Genomic DNA, 21,874 nt, shown 5'->3' with positions numbered 1-21,874 from the left:
TGAAGATATTTTAAATGAAATCTGAGAGATATTGGTCCATCCATTAACAGCCCATGCAACAACCACTTTGACACTTTAAAAAGTCCATAAAGAGATCATAAATCTAATCCATAAGAATTGAGCGGTTTAGTCCAAATTTTATGAAGAGACACGATCGCTTTATATGATGAACAGAACTTTCTCTTCATGAACATTTTGAAGTGTCAAAGTGGTGGTTGCGTGGACTGTCAATGGAGGGACCCGGAATCTCTCAGATTTAATTTAAAATCTCTTCATTTGTGTTTTGAAGATGAACAAAAGTCTTACAGGTTTGTAATGACATGAGAGTGAGTAAATTACAGAATTTACATTTTTGGGTGAACTAAGCTGCGATTTGAGAAAATATTTTAACATAAAAAAAATGTCTTGGTGACATCAATGAAGGTCCCTGGGACATAAAAACAAAGAGTGTAAGACATAGCCAAAGCTCTTAATGAAATATGGGGAATTCAAAACTGCTTTAAACCTCTTCCCCCTTTTTATTTTGAACCTCATAGGAAGTGAGTCTACACCTCCTTCTGCGAATCGGACATCCCCGGCCAATAAGTTTGAGGGAATTCAGCAGCAGCAAAGGTGTTGCACCACACTGACATTTAGACATTGAAAAGTCCTGTATTGCACAAAAAAAACATTTGTGCATTTTACAGTGTGTGTAATAGATCTTAACTGAAAACAAAACATTTATACCGTTAAAATGTTCATGTTATCTTCATAAATCCATCATGAAGTTTTTTTTTCTAGTCTGTTATAGAGAAATTAATCACAGGACCTTTTTGATTTCAGCACTACTTCTATGAACACAAAAGCAGCATTTGGCCCACGAGTTCTTCCCAAACTACCTCAAAAAGGTGCTTTTAACATGGCATTAAATACAACGGATTTACTTCAATTTCTAATTTTTACCTTTACGTTGACCTGCCCCATGTCTTACTCTTTCAGTGGCACTACGAAAGATTGACACAATCCACCTCCCCTCAATGGACAAGTCTGGTCCTGATGTGCTGCAGAAACCCCCACATGCCCAGGACACGCCTCACACCAGAGCTTCAGATACAATAACCAGACCCACTGAGCCTCCACCTAAAATCCCACAACCTGCAGAACGCTCCCAGCCCCTGGAGGTGCCACAGAAACCTCACATCTCAGACCTTCCCCCTAAACCGCAACTGTCTGATCTTCCCCCGAAACCACAATTGTCGGATTTACCCCCAAAACCTCAGCTTTCTGACCTGCCCCCGAAACCACAGCTTAAGGATCTTCCCCCTAAGCCGCAGCTCTCTGACCTCCCATCCAAGCCTACGATGTCTCCAGCAGCTGAGACCGCACAGAGGCAAACGACACAGGAGGAAACCAGCCCGAAGCCCCAGCTGACGGAGGTGCAGTCATCCAGTCAGCAGGAGGAGCTCTCTCCCAGACAGGCCAGTGAGGACACTAATGGTGCGCCTGCGGGAGCTGTGGAGATGCCTGTCCCGATGCCACGGAAAATAAACACAGTAGTGAGTGAAAGATATTTTAGAGAGTGTTATATATGTACAGTGGACCCCAAAAGTGCACAAATAATTTTTCCCCCTCATTTCATGACCTATATCTATTGTTTTATCATTTTAAACCTAACAAAAAAAAAAATTGGGGAAAATATTAAGCTTAAAAAGTGCACTTGGTTTATTTATTATTTTATTATTAATAAAAAAAATACACTTATTTATAATTATAACACTCATTAGAAAATATCAATAGGTGTAACACTAAAATAACTGAGGATCATCTCTCTGCAGGCAAAGAGCAAAATTAGGCGTGTGAAAACCATCTATGATTGCCAAGCAGATAATGATGATGAGTTGACTTTTGTGGAGGGGGAGGTTATAATTGTTACAGGAGAGGAAGACCAGGAGTGGTGGGTGAGTAAATCTGTGCCGTGTGCTTGCTACTAGTATTGTTAATACAGTTTTAGGGCATATTGTCACATTCATCAACCTGCCTTTTTTACAGATCGGGCACATAGAGGGGCAGCCTGAAAGGAAAGGGGCCTTCCCAATGTCCTTTGTGCACATTCTTTCAGACTGACAGCGTATAAGCGGTGGCCGAGAGGCTTTCTAACTAGCACAAGCTCCGCTCTCTCTCTCTCTCATTCTCTCTAGCCTCACACTGGACTGTGGGCATTGCCTCTGTACATAGCTGCTGAAACCCAAACGGTCTCCAAACAAACGTAACATGAAGAATCAAACCCATGCTCCCTTAATCCTCAAGGGTGAAATGTGTAAACTATGTGTTGTTCATAAACTGTGTTATCCTGCCTACCAGTATTATCGTAGCCATGGCAGACCCAGCATGCCATACTGGGTTTGCAGTAGCTATACTTGGAAATCTAGCACTTAACATGTATGCTGTAACTTTGTGTATGTGTACACATATAGAAATTATGTAAGTCCATTTAAAGTGTGTCTTTGTACATACATATGCACAGATGTAAGTGTATATTTATGTACGTATGTATAATGTACAAGTGTGCAAATGTATGTTAACCCTGCTTGCTTATGGAGCCAGAGTGACTCTAGACATTTTAGTGTACTGTTTTAAAAGAAAAAAAAAAGATCATCTCTTAAATTTTTGGATGGCATAAGTGATAAGTGAGAATACAATAACATACCAGTGTTTAAAGTCCCAGCATAGTGGCATGCTGGTCAGGGATCAAAACCAAAATGTAAAGGTTTAAACATCTCATCTGCTATACATAGACGATCAAAATTGCCATTCATTCCGTTTGCATTACTCACACAAAAAAGAAGCCAGAAATCTTTATTCTGAACGCTTCAATGAGTAGGAGACCAATTTACAGCCCTTGAAAATTGCTGGTGTAATGTTACCACTTTGTACCCATATTCTCTCCATGCCAGTATGTTCATATGGTGGCTGTAGCCAAGAACGTCACTACATATAACCAGTTATAATTTAAGAATAAATCGCTGAAAAGCTCATATCGATCAAATATTTCAGTGTCTATGGTGGTTACGGCCTTGGTCGCATCTGTGGGAATGCTTCATTTCTTCCCCATTGTTGTTTAACGCCAAATCTGACAAAACTAATGCCTCAGCTCTGGGAAAGTGTCCTTGTCGATATTGTTTATTAGATCATACAATAACCTACCTTATCCATCTGGTCTCATGCATAAATTATAAAGCTTCTCTCATACATGGATACGACTGGTCAAACATTGTTGGCTTTGTATAAAAATGGACATATGTTGAGCAGAACACAATCTGTTAAAGGTTGCTTAGAGTGAGTTTTATTGTTTGCTTACAGTGACTGTGGAATGTGGTTTGTTTTGGTTTGTTTTGTTCATTTAAGTTGAATTAAACTGCAAGGGGACCCGGCAGTGAGTGACTGACTCGGTATGACTCAGAATGAACTAAAGCTGCCTCTTTCTCGTTACCCTATCAGGGAGACCAGCATTCACTCTTGGTTTTTAACTGTTGTTGTATTAATGATAGACGATGTATTAATGAATGCCACCTGTACTATATTTGATGATGATAGTATTTGACATTTATAGGGCTAAAGTGTTTCAGCATGGAGAGGAATGGACCCTTCAAGTGTAGTTTATTATGGGTTTTGTTCCTCTGTTTTAGGTCATGTTACATTAAAATAATTTTAACTAAAGGATAAAAAAACAAGAATTCAGCACAAAGAACATCTCTGCTCAACGAACAAGACAAAACGACTCCGAGATTGTGGTATAAAGTTGCCGATGCACCGTTCCCGGACTGTTTTGTTTAGACCCCTATGATGAGCCCACTGTTGGACAATGTCTGTCTGTTTAGATGTTCAATCCAGCACAACTCCATATGATGGATTCTTGTGTTTGCTAATACTGTAGCACACTGAAGTCTGGAAACAGTCCAAAGGACAACGTCACATCTACGTGATTAAACTGGATTCAGTCCTAATGTTACATTTAGGATGAATTTTTGCCACTCTCTTCCTTTTTTTTGTGTCTGTTTGCTGCACTGTAAGTTCAGTCAGAAAGAAAATCAAACTTGGCTATCAAGTCTTCAAATAAAGTCTTTAAGTTGAAACCATGTAGTCTCGATGTAATTTTTTATTATTATTAAAACTGGGTTATTTTATATGCTTAAGGGTCAGTCTTGAAAAGTGCTGACTTTCTGACTGATTTTCTCTCTGATAAAAGCTCATGGTATTAATTAACAACTTTTAATGTGGTAGAAAACACTGAACATTTGAAAAGCCTATTTTTCCTCTGAACTTTGCTTGGAAGTGGTATTCATTTTTGATATTATTCATTTACCTCTTTCCATGCGGAAAATCAGCCTGTTGTGGATCGGGCTAAGGTCTAATAATGTATTAATTGTTTTTACTCAATTTGTGTGTTAACACACAACTTTACCCAATTTGTGACAATACAGTGCAAAAGAACTAGAGCATTTTCATTACAATCAACGTTCGCTGCTTCATTTGTCGTTTTGCTCGCGCTTGTAGATGTCTGAGTGCCTCAGTGTATAAAATAATAAAACGTAGCCTATAAGTGAAAGCAAAATCGTCCAAATACATTGAGAACGCAACAGGCATAGCAAAACTAGTCTGCTTCCTTCCTCTCTCGAAATCAATTCCTTTTATAGATGTAGGCTGAGCCTCTTCAGCGCTCCCATAGTCTACTCGAGCTCAACCTGCGCGTCAAACCCAACACTTCTGATTGGCCAATCCGGAAAATGTAGACACACGCCACATCTTCACAATGATCCGCTGAGCAGGGTGTTCTTCAGCGTTTCCCTATATTTACTTTTCACTGAATTGACTGGAAATTGAGGTAAGAATCATGGATTAAGATGCATTACCTTTCCACTATGCAACCTGACACCAGTCGCGAGAGAACGTTTGTTTCCTTCAGCGCTCAGGTGAGATGAGAGGCTACTAAAGACAACCTGAGTGTACAAATCACTCAAACTAAGCTCAAAGAAAGATCAATCATACTTTAAATTCAAGTTTAAAGATTTTAAATGAATCATATCAAGCTTTTACATTACTTTACTAAGTATGTTGGGAAACAAAGCGTTTGACCACTTTTAATTTCACTTGACTTGACGTATTCTTTGTAATGGACGATGATTACAGATATGGCTTTGAATTTTGTGCCTGTATTGTGTTTTACGTGTATTGTGCGTATTTGTCTGCTGCTGAGCAGAAAAAATAGTGGATTTTATGACAAAAACCGAGACTATTCTTGTGAACAAAAGCAATGGTGCGAGTTTTCAGACTTCCTCTGTGTTCAAATAGATCATGCCACTTCCTGATTTTGTTTATTCAAAACACGCATTTCAACGCACAGTAAGTTCCTACATTTTCACTGTCATAGAGCTACAGGTCCAAATCTAGATTATTCGATGTAGCCTACGGATAACCATTTATTTTGCAATTGCTTATGGCTGTTTATTGAAACAATTGTTAGTCCTTGTAACGTTCAATAATAAAAATGTTAATATGACAATTGCGCGGTTCATTCAAAGTATAACCAATAAAAAGGGTTCCCACTCTTTTAGGCCAATAAATTCCCATAACTTTACATGACCTTTCTAGATATTTGTGATTGACCGTTTTAGATATTTGTGACTTTACACGTTTTACTAAGCAAGCTATAGGCTACAGAAAAAAAATATCTAGCTGATGTAATAATTTAGTAGATAAGCCAATAATTGTTTTAACCCCCCTTTCTCTTTTACAGGTAGGCTACAAGTTCACATAGGTAACTTATCTATTTAATGTTTTGTTTAATGTAATTTATGTAATTTATGCTTAACCACTATTTAGATAGAGGTTAAGCATAGGCTACATTTATTTTTATTCATTACTCGTTATTATTGTGTCACAAGCAAAGATTATTAAAAGACATTTCTGGATATTGGTCATCAGACATTAAACATAATAATCAGTGAAGGGATGCACCGATATAAAAAAAAAATGTCGATACGATAACCGATAATTTGTTATATTTGAAAGCAGATAACCAATATAATGGCTGATAAATCAAAATCCAAATTTTAAAAAATTGTTGAGAGCCTGATTACAAAAACAAACGGTTTACTATTAAAAGCCATGTCCCAAGCACACAATTATAATGTTCTCATTTAAACTTTATGTAGCCTATGACAGACTTGCTCTGCTCATGTTGCACTTAACTGTATTTTACTTTTTTGAAGTGATTCTAATCATATTTTAAGCAGGTCAAAACCATCATGGCGGACAGTGCGCATTGATGTGTCTCAGCTGAAGGAAATAATCCATTATTTATCAGCTTTAATATATCGGCCAAATTTTCTTATCGGGCCGATAACAATAACATTAAAAAGGACATACTGTACCATCGGCCAATACCGACATGGTGGCCGATATATCGTGCATCCCTAAATTAGCGTAATTAAAAAAAACAAAAAAAACAATAGTGGACGTTCACTTTATTTTAGAGCAGAGCATTACTAGAAACATTATATATTAACTATAAAAATGTATCATAGGGACCCTTAATAAATCCACAGAAACTACTTTTTACATATAAGCAAATTCTTTTTTGTTTGTTTGTTGTTCATGTGTGAATCCATTAGCTCATTTGTTCAATGTCATTGTCCTCCTCCACGGGAAGTGTTTGTGATGTGCAAAGGCCACAGGTTTTAATTAAGAACATGAACTATAAATACTGACACAGCAGCAATGGTTCAGATTCCAGACACCAAGACGTGCAGATGTCCAGACTAGGTTATGGCAGATAACATCATTTATAAAAGCTTAATATAAACTATATTGTTACATGTTTTAAGTGAATATTTAAACTTGGCATGTATTCCCCCGATTCGACAGTCAAGGCTTAAGCTAGTCTCAGACTTAAATGCATGTTTGAGCTGTCTTAACTGAAAGCAATTTGCACTGGCAAATCTTAAAATATGTCACTGCCCATTGTTTTGTCTCAAGATGCACACCAGTAATGTTTTTTTTTTTGTAAGGCACGTTTATAAAAGCTACTTAAATGCCCTAATTGAACCAAGGCCCGCCTAACCCTGGCTTAGTCTAAGCACTATCTGTGAAACCGAGCCATTATGTGTTATGTAAAAGGGGAAAAGATCAAAAACGTGTTTGTTCATTGTAATTATTAACTAAAGGCTAATACTGATGGACTGCTTAAATAGCAGTGTTGCCACCTGCACATCTCTAATCACTGTAAGATGCTGACCAATCGCATCTGCTCTCTGCAAACAGCTACTTTGTGATGCTATTGTGCTGTGAGATGTCGCGCTGTGATTGGTTTTCGGGGATTAGCGGAGCATTCCTGTACTGCAGGGTTTGTGCAGTGGCACTTTACATGCCCTTAAGGCATGTGTGACTAACTGAAGCAGTACATGCAGAAGCTGTATGTTAAATAATGTGCTCCATGTTTACAGTGAGCTTATACTATCTTGTGAGCTTATACTAACTAGCTTTCAGTTTGAGATGTAGCCTATTGTGAAGGAGGTTGCCCTTTTTGAATGTTGGTTCAATTTCCTGGTTATGCTTTGTGGTAGGACAGGCTCGTTTTATCTGTCTTCACAGTCAAACAAATCAACAGCAAGTTGACACCTTTTTGTGGTCGAACTCTCTTTAAAAATGCTTCAGCATATTTTTGCACTGTACTGTAATGGCTGCAGCAAATACATTCACATGGCCAGCTTATTTCCATTGCTGTCCTAAGATGAAAAAAAGCTAGAAGTAAATAGATCTTGTTCTTTTCAGTTTCAAGTATTATTTGGAATTTCAACTTTATTTCTCACAGGATCACATTTGAAATAGTATCCGTTCCCTCAGGTCGTGCTGTGGTAAAAGTGCAAAAATGATCTTTAGACACTGTCTGAGAACAACAGCATGCGTATTTTTCAGCAGTACATGCGCAAAAAATCAAAAAGCACAGGAGAGAACAGAAACACCTGTGCTGTCATGCCTAAGGAAGCGTGTTCTTACAGGCCCGATAGCTGCGGCTCACATTAGGTTTCTCGTGTTCCTGCCTGTGGCATTTTTCCATGCTGCTTGTTTTTTCTTTTTTTTTTTTTTTTTTGGAAGAGGTATAGAGAAGTGAATCCAGCATTTCAGTAGCATGCAGAAGTTATGTTAGTGAGCGCAAGAAAGCATTTGAGAGAGCAAGAAGTTGTTCATGATGGCATGTTTGACCTTCTTAACTATGGATTTATGGATTTATTTTTGAATGTTTTTTTAATGGTTTGTTTCAGATTTGTCTTTCCATAGTGTCAATTTCATGAATCTTGGATTCAATTTGAAATTGTCCCTTCTATATTGTTAAAGGGGTGGTTGATTGATTATGATTTCACTTTTTTAACTTTAGTTGGTGTGTAATGTTGCTGTTTGAGCATAAACAACATCTGCAAAGTTACAACGCTCAAAGTTCAAAGCAAAGGGAGATATTTTATTTTACAGAAATCGCTTTTTAAGGACTACAACAAACGACTGATAGGGACTACACAAGCTTCCTTCCGGGTTACTGACATCATGAACCCTAAAATTGACATAACCCACCCCGGGAATACTCAACAAAGGGGGTGAGTCCACGAGAAGAGGAAGAGTTGTTGTAGTAGAGCACATTTGTGAGTCTGCTCAAGCTGTCGCATCCGTCTTTTCACATTTATTACAATACAGTACGTAACACAAATGCAATAGCATGTCACTCTGTAGGCATCTTACAACAGTTCCCACACAAGCGATTTATAGATTATCATGACAGAATATGCCAAAGACTTAAAATAAATTCATCAACTAACCATTCAGAAACGTCCTGTTGCATTCTACATGTTGTCACTTCTTCTTTAGTTTGTCGTCATTGTCCGACTCCTGTCTGAACATAAAAGACAGAACAGTATCTGACATTTTAGTGCGTGTCTGCAAGCTGCTAAGGACATGAGCTGTTGTAGCTCCGCCCTCTTCTTGAAAGGGGGCCGGGAGCAGCAGCTCATTTGTATTTAAAGGGACAAGCACAAAACGACGTGTTTTTGCTCACCCTCAAAAGGGACAATTTTAACATATAAAAACTTATCTGTGGGGTATTTTGAGCTTAAACTTCACATACACACTCTGAGGACATCAGAGACTTATTTTACATCTTGTAAAAAGGGGCATTATACCAACCCTTTAAACTAAACTGACCCAATCATGACATCCTAACAGTGAATAGTCGGTCTTGCATGTGAGAATGATGTTGTGCAATCAACATTATGCAGCAAACTGTCCCTCTTAGTTCAGGAGGAACATATACATAACAAGCAAATGATACACAGAGTTTCGATACATATCGGTTTCAAACATTATTCCCTACATGAATCTTCTGATTCACCAACATAATCTCATAGCAATTCATTACTATTTCAGGTTGGGGTGAGAGGTGGGACTTTATGCTTACTTTTTTCTTCATACATTTTTGTCTGGCTCACAAACTTGCCACCTCGTAAATAGTTAAGTTTTCTCATGAGATCAGGTGGGACTCATCCTGGAGTTGACAAGGGATTGCAACTGCCTTCCCCTGTGAGATTTAATGCTAAATGTAATCTGTAAATCTAAATAGTAAAGGTGCAAAATAGCCTGAAGCTGAAAACTCAGTATAAGTGCAAAAATTCATGGTCAATGGCTGGCAGTTGAGAATTCATTGTTTCTGCATCAGTGTCACTTAATGCTGCTTTGGTGTTGTTTTTTAAACCAGAGGTGTCAAACCATAATTTCTGCATCTTATTATCACCCCTAAAGAGGAGGAAGGCACTCGTTTAAATTGAATTTAAAAAAAAAAAAAAGGGATGTTCATAAAATGCTTGGTCTGGTCAGAGCCTTGGCTTAGTGGCTTAGCAATTTTATATATAACATATTTGATTAAAAAATAATGTTAACATTTGTTTATACCGTCAATAAAATGGCACAAACAGTCATTTCTTGATCCTGCTAAAAAGGAAAAATTGTAGGTTTAGACAACATGAATTGTGAAGTTGTATTAAGAGACAACTTAATATTTAACTCGTCTCAAGTTAAATCAACATTTTAAGTTGTGATGATAGCTAATTGCACCAGTAATTTTTACAGTAGTGGCTAAACAAGGTAATCTAATACAAGTATGAAGTCTATAAACATTTAAAATTCAAGGCGTTTTAAACTTTTTCCAAAACTTTTGTACGAGGATTTAAGTCAGCATTTAAAGTTTTGACAAATGTTCCTTTTGAAATTGAAAATTACAGTGTATTTGAATTAATTTAGAATTTACAGTGCGTTCTCAATTGAAAATGGTGCATAACCCTGAATTAAAGCTAGCAAGGTGACAAAACCTGTCATAGCTACGAATGTCCACCAGGAGGCAATAAAACCCTTCAATTTCTAGTGTCTGTACACAGATACTGTAACCTACCTATTATGAAGTAGATATGAAAGGAAAGAATTTCTGTAGCTTTTTCAAGGTCAAATCAGCTTGACACATATCTTAATCCCATTTTTAAAGTGAAAACAATATCATGTGTTGGGTCATATTAGCTTTACATTTAAAGGTTGTCATGAGTGTAGTGGATGTGAAAATTCTCTCTGTCGGTTCATTGACACCTCTGTGTGTTTCAGAATGATGGGGAAGAGGAGATTCACGGGCAACGTGGGTTTCATTTTTAGGTTCATGTAAAGTTCAGCTGTGCTGCCAACACAAGTTAATCAGAGATTTTGTACAGCTGTAGATCTAAATAACATCATCTGCTCTACAGCAATATGGGGCAATAACAGAAAAATCACCAAAAAATATTGTCAGAAATATTGTTTCATAGCAGACAGATTCTTAAGAAATGTGTCATAGCTAATATACCAAACGTTTATTTGTTCAAATCTGGGTGTCCTGTGGTATTTCGAGGGTCTAAATGAAGAGTGCAGATGTCCGAATTTCCGTCATGCGGCGGAAGGAGTGATCGCTATTTCTCACTGACTCATGCCTGACGCTCCCCAGCCCCGTTACAGCTGGCCAGCCATGCATGCTTGTGTCCATGTGTAGTAGACTATCTGTCTGTCTGTCTGTCTGTCCAGCACACGCGCCTGTGTCTCTCTTTCCCTCGTGAGGGTAGGAAATCAAGCTCTGGCGGTGGGCTGACACCTAATCAGAGAACAGTGCCTTTCTGAACAAATAATGGATATAGTCTATTGATATAGTATTAGTAATATTATATAATATTATCATTTATATATTAATAATATTGTATTATTATTTACAATAAAATATATAATTTATAATTTCAATACGCTCACACATATATATATACATCTATATAACATTTTTAATTTAATTCATTACAAAAATAGAATGATGTATTTATTATCATCCTAATAAGTGACAGTAATGACGACTGTTAGTGTAAATAATTTCATTTGAAATTTGTATTTGTGTGTGTGTGAGAAATTCAATATATTTAATCATAAATATAATGATTATATTTTCTATATGTTTTTTTCTATATAATTCATATACAATATATCACAAATATATATTTATTATAATTACCTATTTATTTATTATCATTATAATTAGTGACGGTAATAAAGATAGTGTTAGTGTTATAAATTTCATGTGCTATTTATATTAATATAATATATAATTAAATTAGAAAATTATAAATAATTGACAGAATATTGAATTTTATTATATATAACATTATATTACATTTATTATTATCACAATAAGTGTTATTAATTAATTAAGTTGATATAATGTAAGGTAATTAAGCTTATAATGAAAGGGACAGACTCTGTGTGGCCAAAGGCGTGCGTGTGTATGAGTGTTAGCCGTGTCTGCCGAGGGCAACCCGCAGCGTATCTGCCCGTGTCTTTCTATGCCAGGGTTAATGTTAACCCAGTGTGACGTGGCACGGCTGGAATCTGGGTCAAGAGGAGCGCTATCTGTGCTCTCTGCACTGCCGCAGCAGACCGCCTCAGACTGCAGAGCCTCCCCTCACACACGTGACTTCCTCCCCGCTCTCTGTCGTATAAAGAGGGAGAGGGGAGGAAACGGGCGGGGTCATATTCTTCTCTGGTTGGGTGATAGTAGTAGTAGTAGTAGAGGCAAAAGCACGTGGAGGCGAATGCTGCAGTGGGAGGAAGCAGCCCATTAATGCAGTGAGCACACCTATAATCGAAATCTCTCTCTCTCTCTCTCTCTCTCTCTCTCTCTCTCTCTCTCTCTCTCTCTCTCTCTCTCTCTCTCTCTCTCTCTCTCAGACCAGCAAAAACTGAGATAGCTACACATTCTTCTAATAGGATTTGGGATTTTACTCCTCCTCACTCAGATCATCACCTAATTTAAATTTGGAAGTATATGATTGTATTTCGCCCCACTTCAGATGTAGGCCTACTAATTTACTATTTACATACCTCTTAAGTTTTGTAGTCACAATAAAAAAAATTTTTTTTGCTCTTATTAATGCTGTTCAAATTAATTTTGTAAATAGTTTTGGTAATGTTGGTAATGAACTAATTTCATTCATGATTTATAAATGAATATGTAACCATGAATTATTATACATAATGATATGATCATCAATTCATTTCATCTAGCAGTTTTTAAAAGCTTTCCTAGAACACCCTACCCTTCTTAGTAAAAAGGTTTTGCTTTAATAGTTTGTTGAACTTGAATGTATCTTAGAACTTAATTAAATGACATTTGTAAACATTTAAGAAAGCTTGCGAGGTTTACTTTATCAAACTGTTCCACTTTTGTGTCCAAATTAGTTTTTGAGTCACGTGTCTCTTTTCCTAGTGCCGCACTCATGATTAATTCATTCAAGTTGTTTTTAAGTCCTGTCGAGTACTCCTGTGCTCCGCTCCTATTGGCTGTCGGCACATTTTGTGTTGAAAAATATTTTAGGCTCCATGGAAACAGCAGAATGTTCGGTCTCTCCCTCCTTAGCCAATAGGATTGCAGGTTGTGTATGTTGTAGTCAAATGAGTAACCTCAGTTTAGATGGTACCATCCCTCCCCAATCTGAGGGGTGTAAAGCTGACAGGCGGGCTTAGGAGGTTCAAGACACCAGTGCTTATTTAGTCCCTTTGGTTGCTTAAATCCGAAATGGCATGTGAACACGGGTATGCCAAGATATAAAGACAGCACACCCCCGCTCACACTGCAGCATGCGCTGTAGGTCAGTGAGACACTCTAGAAACCCATTTACCTATTTTCAAGGCAGTTCGTTTAGAGGGAAAGAAAAGTCCTTCAAAGAAATAAACAAAGTTTCCTTTCGGTTTGAAAACAAAAGTCTGTCCTTGGGCTTTGAATGTGTTGACATGCCGTTTTACTCTGAGGTCTATCCGCTCCTCTTGAGGATCCTCTGTTGGTTTTTCGTGATGTTATTTAATCTGTTATGCTCAGTGACTCGCTGTGGGAGCGCTGACTCCTGCGCTGAGCTCAGAGCGGATGAATAAGGATGAGAGTGCGCTCTTTTCAGGGAACATATGATTCTTACAATGATTTAGTCCTGAGCTCAAAGGGAGGGGTACTTCGGAGTGTCAATTTTGGACTATAGAGACCCTTTGACTGCTAGAGGGCGACATGATCCTGCAGTAGGATCCACCCATGCATGCTGCAGTCTGACTGCATTCTCAACAGCTTGTGTCCTTTCACCTGCAGGAACTGGGGTGTGTGTTCAGGAGGGGAATGCAGCAGCATTTGGGTCTCCCCTGATTTCTGCACTGCCCCGAGCAGATGTTCCCTGTCACGCTCACATGTGTGTGGCCAGATGTTGCTGTCGAAAGCACAGGTGTCACAGTTCTTGATGCGAATTGAGTCAACCTGAATGTGTTCTTGTATTTGAAGGCAAATAAAATGGTGTATACACCTTGACTGGCATTCAAAGTGCCACGAGCAAAAATTGTCATGCAGAAAGTAGTTTTGCGTCACTTTTCCTTTTCTCCTTGTCTTTTAGGTGTCTGACAGGTCGGGATGGGGAATCTGATCAAGGTTCTCACGCGGGATATTGAGAACAATACAGGGAACTTTTTCCTGGACTTTGAAAGTAAGTGAATATACCGTCACAAGTAGGGCTGCACCATATATCGTTTTAGCATCGATGTCTCTGTGTGCATCAGCTGTTGTCACATCCCAGGATGTGTGATGTCAATGATAGGGATTGTGTTTGATACGCACGGACCAGGCACCACGGTTCGAAATGCACATGATTTTGGGATTAATTGCAAAGTTTAACTATCATAGAGCGTAAGTTTATAATTTACAGGTGTTTTAGGTCCTGTCAGTTTAAATATTAAAGCTATTTTAAACCATATGAGCACAAGAAGGCGTGAAAGAGAACTCGCGCACTGTTTTCTATGTTCTTCATTAATGTTAATCAAACATCAAAATACAAAAAGAAAATCACTTTTGTAGCATTAACAAAGATGAATTATATTTAATTTATACAGTGATGAATAAGCAGTATTATTTTACATTTGATTATTCAGTTTCTGTACCTTAGTGCTTATATGTTTTTCAGGCAAGTCTAACAGCATTGTTTGTTAAATTTGAATCTTTGTTCTATTGTATTTATTTACAGTATGCTTGTAAATTGTTTATTATTTGCTCAGCAGATTCACTCCCTACAAAATCACCCCAATCATTCTAGAATGATTCATTCTTTCCAAATAGAGCTATTCGAGACATCTGGTTTAACTGTTATCATATTGCAATATATATCGCAGAAAGACAAAATATCGTAATGTAAAATATCGTGCAGCCATAGTCACAAGTTACAACCTCTATATTACCTGAAGTCAAGGGCTGGGCGATAAATCATACACTGACAATATATTCACAGTGATTTTGCTGGTATAAAATTAAACAAACTGTCAATATTGTAATAACAATAATTGCTATTATAAATAACAGTATTAATATATAATGTTATTAATATATAATGATTTATATATGTTTATATATGTGTGTGTATATATATATTATTTATTATAAATAATTAATATTATATTTATTATAATTAATTATTATTTAATTATTATAATGATTAATAGTAATAATGGATTATTCATAATTATTAATATTTCTAGTTACTATTAACTATTGCTATTTGCTTATTACCATAGCTGTACATAATTATTTATATTAAAAATAAAATATATTTTAAAATAATTACTATAACGAATTAATATGATAATAATGACGATTGCAGTTCCAGCCGCGATTCTGAGCTGATCTCTCCTCTGTAGATGCCAAGCCCACAGAAGCCGAGAGGAGAGTATGGGAGGAGGTCAACGGGGTGCTAACAGAGGCTGTGATTGTACTACAGGAACTGCAGTCATACAGCGGAGCAGGTGAAGCCATCAGACAGGCGAGTACATCTAGAGTGCACTGCAGATCCTTCTGACATCGGCCTGTGCTCTGTGTTGCTTTTCATGACACAAACTCCTTTTGTTTCTGTTGTCAGCAATGTCGTCCCCAGCTGTGTTTAAGTGTGCGCGTGTTGTCTCCTCAGGCCATACAGCATCCAAGTGATGAGCGTGTGCAGGAGGGAGCGTGGGCCGCCGTTGTCCCGCTGGTTGGCAAACTAAAGAAGTTTTATGAGTTCTCACTTAAACTGGGTATGTCATTTTTTTTCTCTTTTCTTTAATGTGCACCGCACACAAAACTATATATAATAATAACACGTACAGCTATGTTTACCTAGAGGCACAGGTGATAAATGAGAGGTCATTTTTAATGTGCCACAATTCCTCACAGGTGTATGGTCCACTGACCCATTTACCATGTACTGTAAGATTTGCATCTGCTTTGGAGTGTTTCGATTTTCAGTGAGACTTGATTCATCAGTATGATCAAACATGTACCAGTGCACACGTCAGCAGCCGACAATAGTGAGATTATATAAGCCCAGGCATTAAACTGTCCTTACTGTTACATCAGCTCATATGCTCCTTCACAAGCCTTTCTTAATTAGAGAAAATCACCTACTGCCATATAGCTATACATAAGTAATAAAATAAAAATGTGGATTGTGTGATATAATTAAGCAATGTCACGTGAGCAAGACTGATGTTGTACAGAATATGAGCAGTCTGTGGACTCGTACCCACAGCTGAATCACAGCTACATTAACTGCTGAATATGTTTTTGAGTTCTAAAAGATTTTAATAGTCTTGTGAGATTTCTGTTCCGACTCAACGCATGTTCCCAGGGAACGAGCCGTAAACAGAGCAGCAGTGCGTCACAATTGGATTATCATGCTCTTTGGTCAAGGCCAGTTTCTTTCACCACATCTAGCAAAAACTCAGCTCTCCTCATCTCTGACAGTATACACCCCACATCTACTGTATCAGTGACATATTCATTATCCTGGAAAGAAATACATTCTCTTCAAAAGTTTGGGGTTGATGAGATTTCTCTTATGCTCACCAAGACTTTATTTGATCAGAAATGCAGTAAAAACGGTAATATTGTGAAATACTATTACAATTTAAAATTGCTATTTTCTATTGAGTCCTTAAAGAGATGGTGAAAAAGGAGAGTAAAAGATTAGATGAGAAGAAAACTAATATTTCAATGCTTTAGCGAGATGGCACAAATGTTTCGCAAGTGAACGCAACTCATCTGGAAATTTTGAGTATTACACGCCACTGATGTATTATACAGAAATATTTTGATTTATAATCTTGTATGTCTCAAAGCATCTGCCATGCTCCTTGAATAAATGTGATTGCTTTCACTTTTTGAGCTGTCTGTCTGTGGGTTTGAGTGATTCAGATGGAGGGTCTGTTGTTTAGAAATAGGTCATGACCTAATTAAACCTGACATAGCCCTTAATCAAACATTAACACCAGCCAATGGCAGTGCTCTCTGGAGGAGAGGCTCTGGTGAAACATCAAAGGGCAGACTGGTCTTGTTCAAATCTTGGAGACCATAACCCAGTATGCATACCTATATTCAGCATGAAGAACTAGCAGTTCTGTTTCTTCTGTGTCTCTTGTAGAAGACTCTCTTCAGGGCCTGCTGGAGTTCCTCACGAGCTCACGCTGTAGCCCAACTCAGCATCTGGAGCAGGAGCAGGCGCTCGCACGGCAGTTCGCTGAGATTTTGCATTTCACCCTGCGCTTCGATGAGCTGAAGGTAACCAGGCAACCTCTGGTCACAACCACTCTGCACTTTTCTTCCAATCTAATCCTTCATGGAATTATCTCGAATTATCTTACTAACCTGGTTCGGAAAACGACTGCGAAATCACAACAAGTAGGTATAATAAGAGGATGTGGAGCAAAGACCCTCTTTATTGAAACCCCAGCATCCTGCCTCTTCTCAGCCCCCTAAAATCTGCAATTAGCTGACCATTAGAAATCTTTAAATTATATTTAAAGCAGTGATTATGCCATCTCTCTTCAAACTGCAGCATTTAAAACGGATCAAACAGAAATAGTAACAAATGTTTTCTTCCATATTATGACGTACATCCAAATGCAACGGATTATCGAAAAGCAAAAAATGTAGGGTGCGGTCTTGGTTCTACATATCGGTTGTTCATTGGATGGAGTCAGATCTAAATGTGAGCTTACAGTCGACTGTGTGGCCCTGTTTACACCCGGTATGTTTTTGTCAATCAGATCACAAGTGAACAACACTGAATACAGGTGTAAACTGGGTCTAAAACGTTTTGAGCTTGTCCACTTTCGACTACTTCCGGAGTTAAGGTCCTTGCACACTCCGGGCTCCGAAATTCTTATCCGAAATGTTCACACGTTGATTGGAGAAGTCTGGCACATGTTATTATAGAGAAATCTGACATTTCATTGGAAGATGGTGTTATGGCATTTTGATTAAGAATTACGAGGTAAATTTAAAAAAAAAATGAAACGCACAGATGATTGTTCACATTAAGCTCAATGTGTATTTAAAAATGTAACATTTTTTGAATATTTTAATTTCACGCTGACTTTAAAGTAAAGATGAAACGGAAGTAACGACAAATGTTTTCTTCGGTACTGTGAAATACATACGATGGTTCTCAGAAGCGGAAGTCTTCATAGTTGGGTAAACTTCTATAGTGGTGAACGGGAGACAACAGCAAATACAATTTTTGTATTCCCATTTGCTCCAATAGCAAAAGAAAAATAATCAATTTCCACCACTTTTCAAATGAGGGGGAAAAATAGAAAGATTGATTACAACATTCAAAAGAGAGAAAAATGTCAAATTTTTCCTCACTCCGTCTGCCATAGTATTAGAAACACCTTGGAGAAGTGTAAATTTGTTTTTTTGTACAAATAAATAACACAAAGTATAGTGTAATAAAAATTATATTACCTTTTTAAAAATGAAAATATGAAAAACTTTACTAGATTTACAATGTTGATAACTATGGAAACGCATCTTAAGAGTCTTTGAAAAGGGTCCATTATTTATTAAGAAAAAGGGTGTAGAGACTTGGTTCTATGCATCGGCTGTTGATTGGCATGAATGAATACATGCTTTCAAGGCCAGGGTTTAAGTGGACTAAATGATTGTAGAATCTGACATACGTCAGCAGAGTGAAGTCTGTCGGTTTCTCCGGAAGATCGAGTTATGACATTTTGATGACACGGCCAATTTTTAATTGTTTTTCACAAAAATGAAACATGCATGGATGACCATTCGCAAAATCTATAACGTGCATTTTGGGTGAATTTTCATTTCATGCCATCTGTTATGTTAAAGTATCATACCGTAAAGCTGCTTTATTTTTTGAACCACAAAAATCCCCTCAGTTTTCTACTATATCACACATAATCCGATTGCTATAGAGAACGTGTATGACAGAATTGATTTGCAAGCCACTGAATTTTGTATCCAATTAGTTAACTTAATTTACACGTAAGTGATTCAGCTAATTAGTTTAACTATTGGAACAGAAAGTCCAGTTGCAACCAATGACTCATATTAATAAAAACCAATGTGCAGTTGCTTTCAAAGGTGCCATAGAGAATCTGTTATTCTAGATTATTGAACTGATGAAGTCTGTCACCAGACCCAGCGGTGAATGAAATGGCCATATGCTTATTGGATTTTGAAATTGTTCACTTGAATTCATACATTCACAGTAAAATGAAAAATGCATGAATGCGATGTTTACATGTTTCCCATTCCCATATTCAGCAGAAATACAATTTTCAGCTGCCAGTTCTGCATTTAAATGCTCATCTGCTCTCTCACCAGATGACCAACCCCGCCATCCAGAATGACTTCAGCTACTACAGAAGGACCTTAAGCCGCATGCGTATCATCAACCAAACAGTGAGTAAACCTGCTCTGTATGGAAATATGCCTCATTATCAGGCGACTTATGTTTTAGTAATACCCAGTTCCCCCGTGTCCCAGGGGTTAATGGGAGCTCTTCTGTTCTCTAATGGTCTGGATCATTAGATGGCAGAGCGGCACAAGATCCTGACTCAGGGGAACATGAGATATCGCATTCATCTCGTTCTTTCCATCTTTTCCTGGTTTTTATTTTGTCCGTCTTCCTCCCGTATGCCCGCTTTTATCTTTTAGCTGACACAAGGCTTCAGTGCGTTTGGTTGACGTTGAGATGGTAACGTGCGCTAACGACTTGAGTCTCATTAGCGTGTGCTGTATCATCAGGGAGCGGCTCAGCAGGGTTTGACACAGAGGATCGTTGACCTTGCCTCGCCAATTAAAAGCACTCTCTGTGAGGAATAATTACGACAGCCGCTTTCATCTCATGAAACATGAGCTCGGCTATGGAAGAGCACGTATTAGGAATTCTGGACATGTCTGCAGTCTGTGGATTTAAGCAGGATTTACATTCAGTTTTTAGCATACAGTAATGAATGAAATGTTTCAAGTCAGCTAAAATGCTTTTTCAGCAAACCAGAATGCCCAATTTCCACAACCATTTCCATGATTAACTACTTAAGTAAAGCTGAGCAAGGAAAAGCGCATCCATAACCTCCAAAAAGCCCATTGCCTTAACTGACCCCTTTAGTTTAAATCTTCAAAAGTATGGATTTTTCACATTTAGATGCTGAAAAAAAAACCATGTGTGTTCTTTCTGCAGGCAGAAGAGCATAATGAGGTTGACAATGAACTGGCCAATCGCATGTCTCTCTTCTACGCCAATGCCACGCCCATGCTGAAAACGTTAAGCGATGCCACAACTAAATTTGTATCAAAGGTAGGTGGTTGTAAAACTGTTGAAGTTTGATTTTAACATGCCTTACACAACCACTCAAATGGATGTAAACCAAATAGACAAACAAGTCCAGATGCTCATGAATAAATTCTACTTGATTAGTCTCAGAAAATGCATAATATACTTCAGTAACACATCTATACAAGAATGTTTCTCATTCACTTTCACTTACAAATCAATGTTTTCTCAATACAAACCAGCATAACCAACACATTTTGCTCTCTCTATCTGATCAGCATGCAGAACTACCCGTAGAGAACACAACAGATTGCCTGAGTACGATGGCAAGTGTGTGTAAAGTCATGTTAGAGACACCGTAAGTTAAAACAATTCTGTTTAATCATTGTGCTTTTGTTTCTTCTGTAGCAGGCTGTAACTTTGTAATTCATCCTCTGTGTGTGTGTGTGTGTGTAATGATCAGGGAGTACCGCACTCGTTTTGCCAGTGAGGACACAGTGTTATTCTGTCTGCGCGTGATGGTGGGGGTGATCATCCTATACGACTATGTCCATCCAGCTGGAGCTTTCGTAAAGTCCTCCAAAATCGATGTATGATTTTAGTCAAATTTGTTTCATTTAAATATATTAATTTAATTATACTGATTAATTTATTAAGTCCAATTTTTTCACTTTCTCATTAAATGCAAAATTTGTTCATGTTAGTTCACAGTGCATTAACTAATATTAACATATACAACTTTTGATTTTAATAATGTATTAGTAAATGTTGAAATGCACATTAACTAAGATTAATAAATGCTGTAGAAGTATTGTTTATTCTTATATTTAACTTGGACAAACCTTATTGTAAATTGTTACCAAATAAATGAACGTGCTAAATAGAGCACCCTAATTAAAAGTATAAACTATATACAAATACAAAACCTGATTTAAAAAAAAAAGCAAGTACATAATGTTATTGTCTATTTTTTTTTATGATACAGATGAAAGGATGCATTAAGGTTCTGCGATATCAGCCGCCCAACAGTGTGGAGGGGCTTCTCAATGCCCTCAGGTCTGTGAGCTTCACTCTTTAAAAAAACAACAACATTATAACATTACATAAGTGTTGATGGACATCCATAGAAGTCTTTGATTCTGCTGAAAACATTGTGATGTGATAAGATTTTAAGTGCATTTAAATGTTCTCTCTTGACTCCCACAGGTATACAACAAAACATTTGAACGATGAGACTACCTCCAAGCAAATCAAAAACATGTTACAAGCTTGACTGTGTCTGGCAAAAGTATAACCTCTCAAATACATTGGATGAGACGCTTCAGCAGTTTGAGTAATACGATGAGAATAGCCATGTATCTTGTGGCAGCTACTGTTATCAGTCTAATTTTACTGTTGTAGTTTTTTGTTGTTTGTTTACTTTTACTGTTAGACTTAAAGTCATGCGTGGCCTTTAGATTTCAAACACGCTTCTTTGTTGAGTGCCCGTCCAACAAAGATGAGCTTAGTTCAATCCCTTCCCATATTTCCTCCGGTTGACTGAGTGCCCAGACATTTTGCTTTTTTTAACGACATAATTTACTGTGATTTTTATTAACATGACTCTTTTGAACTGAATAAAGCTATTTTAACCAAATGAACTTTGAATGCCTGAC

At 37.5% G+C, this 21,874-nt stretch overlaps 2 protein-coding genes across 5 annotated transcripts in view; both read left to right on the top strand.

Moving 5' to 3' along the window:
* asap1a (ArfGAP with SH3 domain, ankyrin repeat and PH domain 1a) overlaps positions 1-3,713 on the top strand; it is a 46,694-nt gene extending 42,981 nt beyond the window's left edge. For all 3 annotated transcript variants that reach the window (XM_079876589.1, XM_079876587.1, XM_079876588.1), the window contains 5 exons: positions 537-612; positions 823-887; positions 979-1,535; positions 1,815-1,937; positions 2,029-3,713. In XM_079876589.1, coding sequence (XP_079732715.1) covers positions 537-612; positions 823-887; positions 979-1,535; positions 1,815-1,937; positions 2,029-2,103 — 896 coding nt within the window. In that variant the 3' untranslated portion in view covers positions 2,104-3,713. The remainder of the gene's footprint in view (positions 1-536; positions 613-822; positions 888-978; positions 1,536-1,814; positions 1,938-2,028) is intronic.
* Positions 3,714-4,724: 1,011 nt separating this feature from the next.
* On the top strand, positions 4,725-21,580 carry fam49ba (family with sequence similarity 49 member Ba). Of its 2 annotated transcripts, none has more exons than XM_079876156.1 (11): positions 4,725-4,861; positions 14,007-14,096; positions 15,298-15,419; positions 15,564-15,669; positions 17,055-17,191; positions 19,268-19,345; positions 20,127-20,243; positions 20,498-20,577; positions 20,683-20,809; positions 21,205-21,275; positions 21,426-21,580. In XM_079876156.1, exons 2-11 carry the CDS (start codon positions 14,024-14,026, stop codon positions 21,490-21,492), a joined length of 978 nt encoding a protein of 325 aa, XP_079732282.1. In that variant the 5' UTR covers positions 4,725-4,861; positions 14,007-14,023; the 3' UTR covers positions 21,493-21,580. The 2 variants fall into 2 exon arrangements, with proteins under 2 accessions (XP_079732282.1, XP_079732283.1); XM_079876157.1 differs by having other exon boundaries at positions 4,725-4,949.
* Positions 21,581-21,874: the final 294 nt, after the last annotated feature.

The sequence above is a fragment of the Squalius cephalus genome, assembly GCF_949319135.1.
Source record: "Squalius cephalus genome assembly, chromosome: 7".
NCBI classification, from domain to species: Eukaryota; Metazoa; Chordata; class Actinopteri; order Cypriniformes; family Leuciscidae; genus Squalius; species Squalius cephalus.
This window is presented reverse-complemented; position numbering and strand designations above follow the sequence as displayed.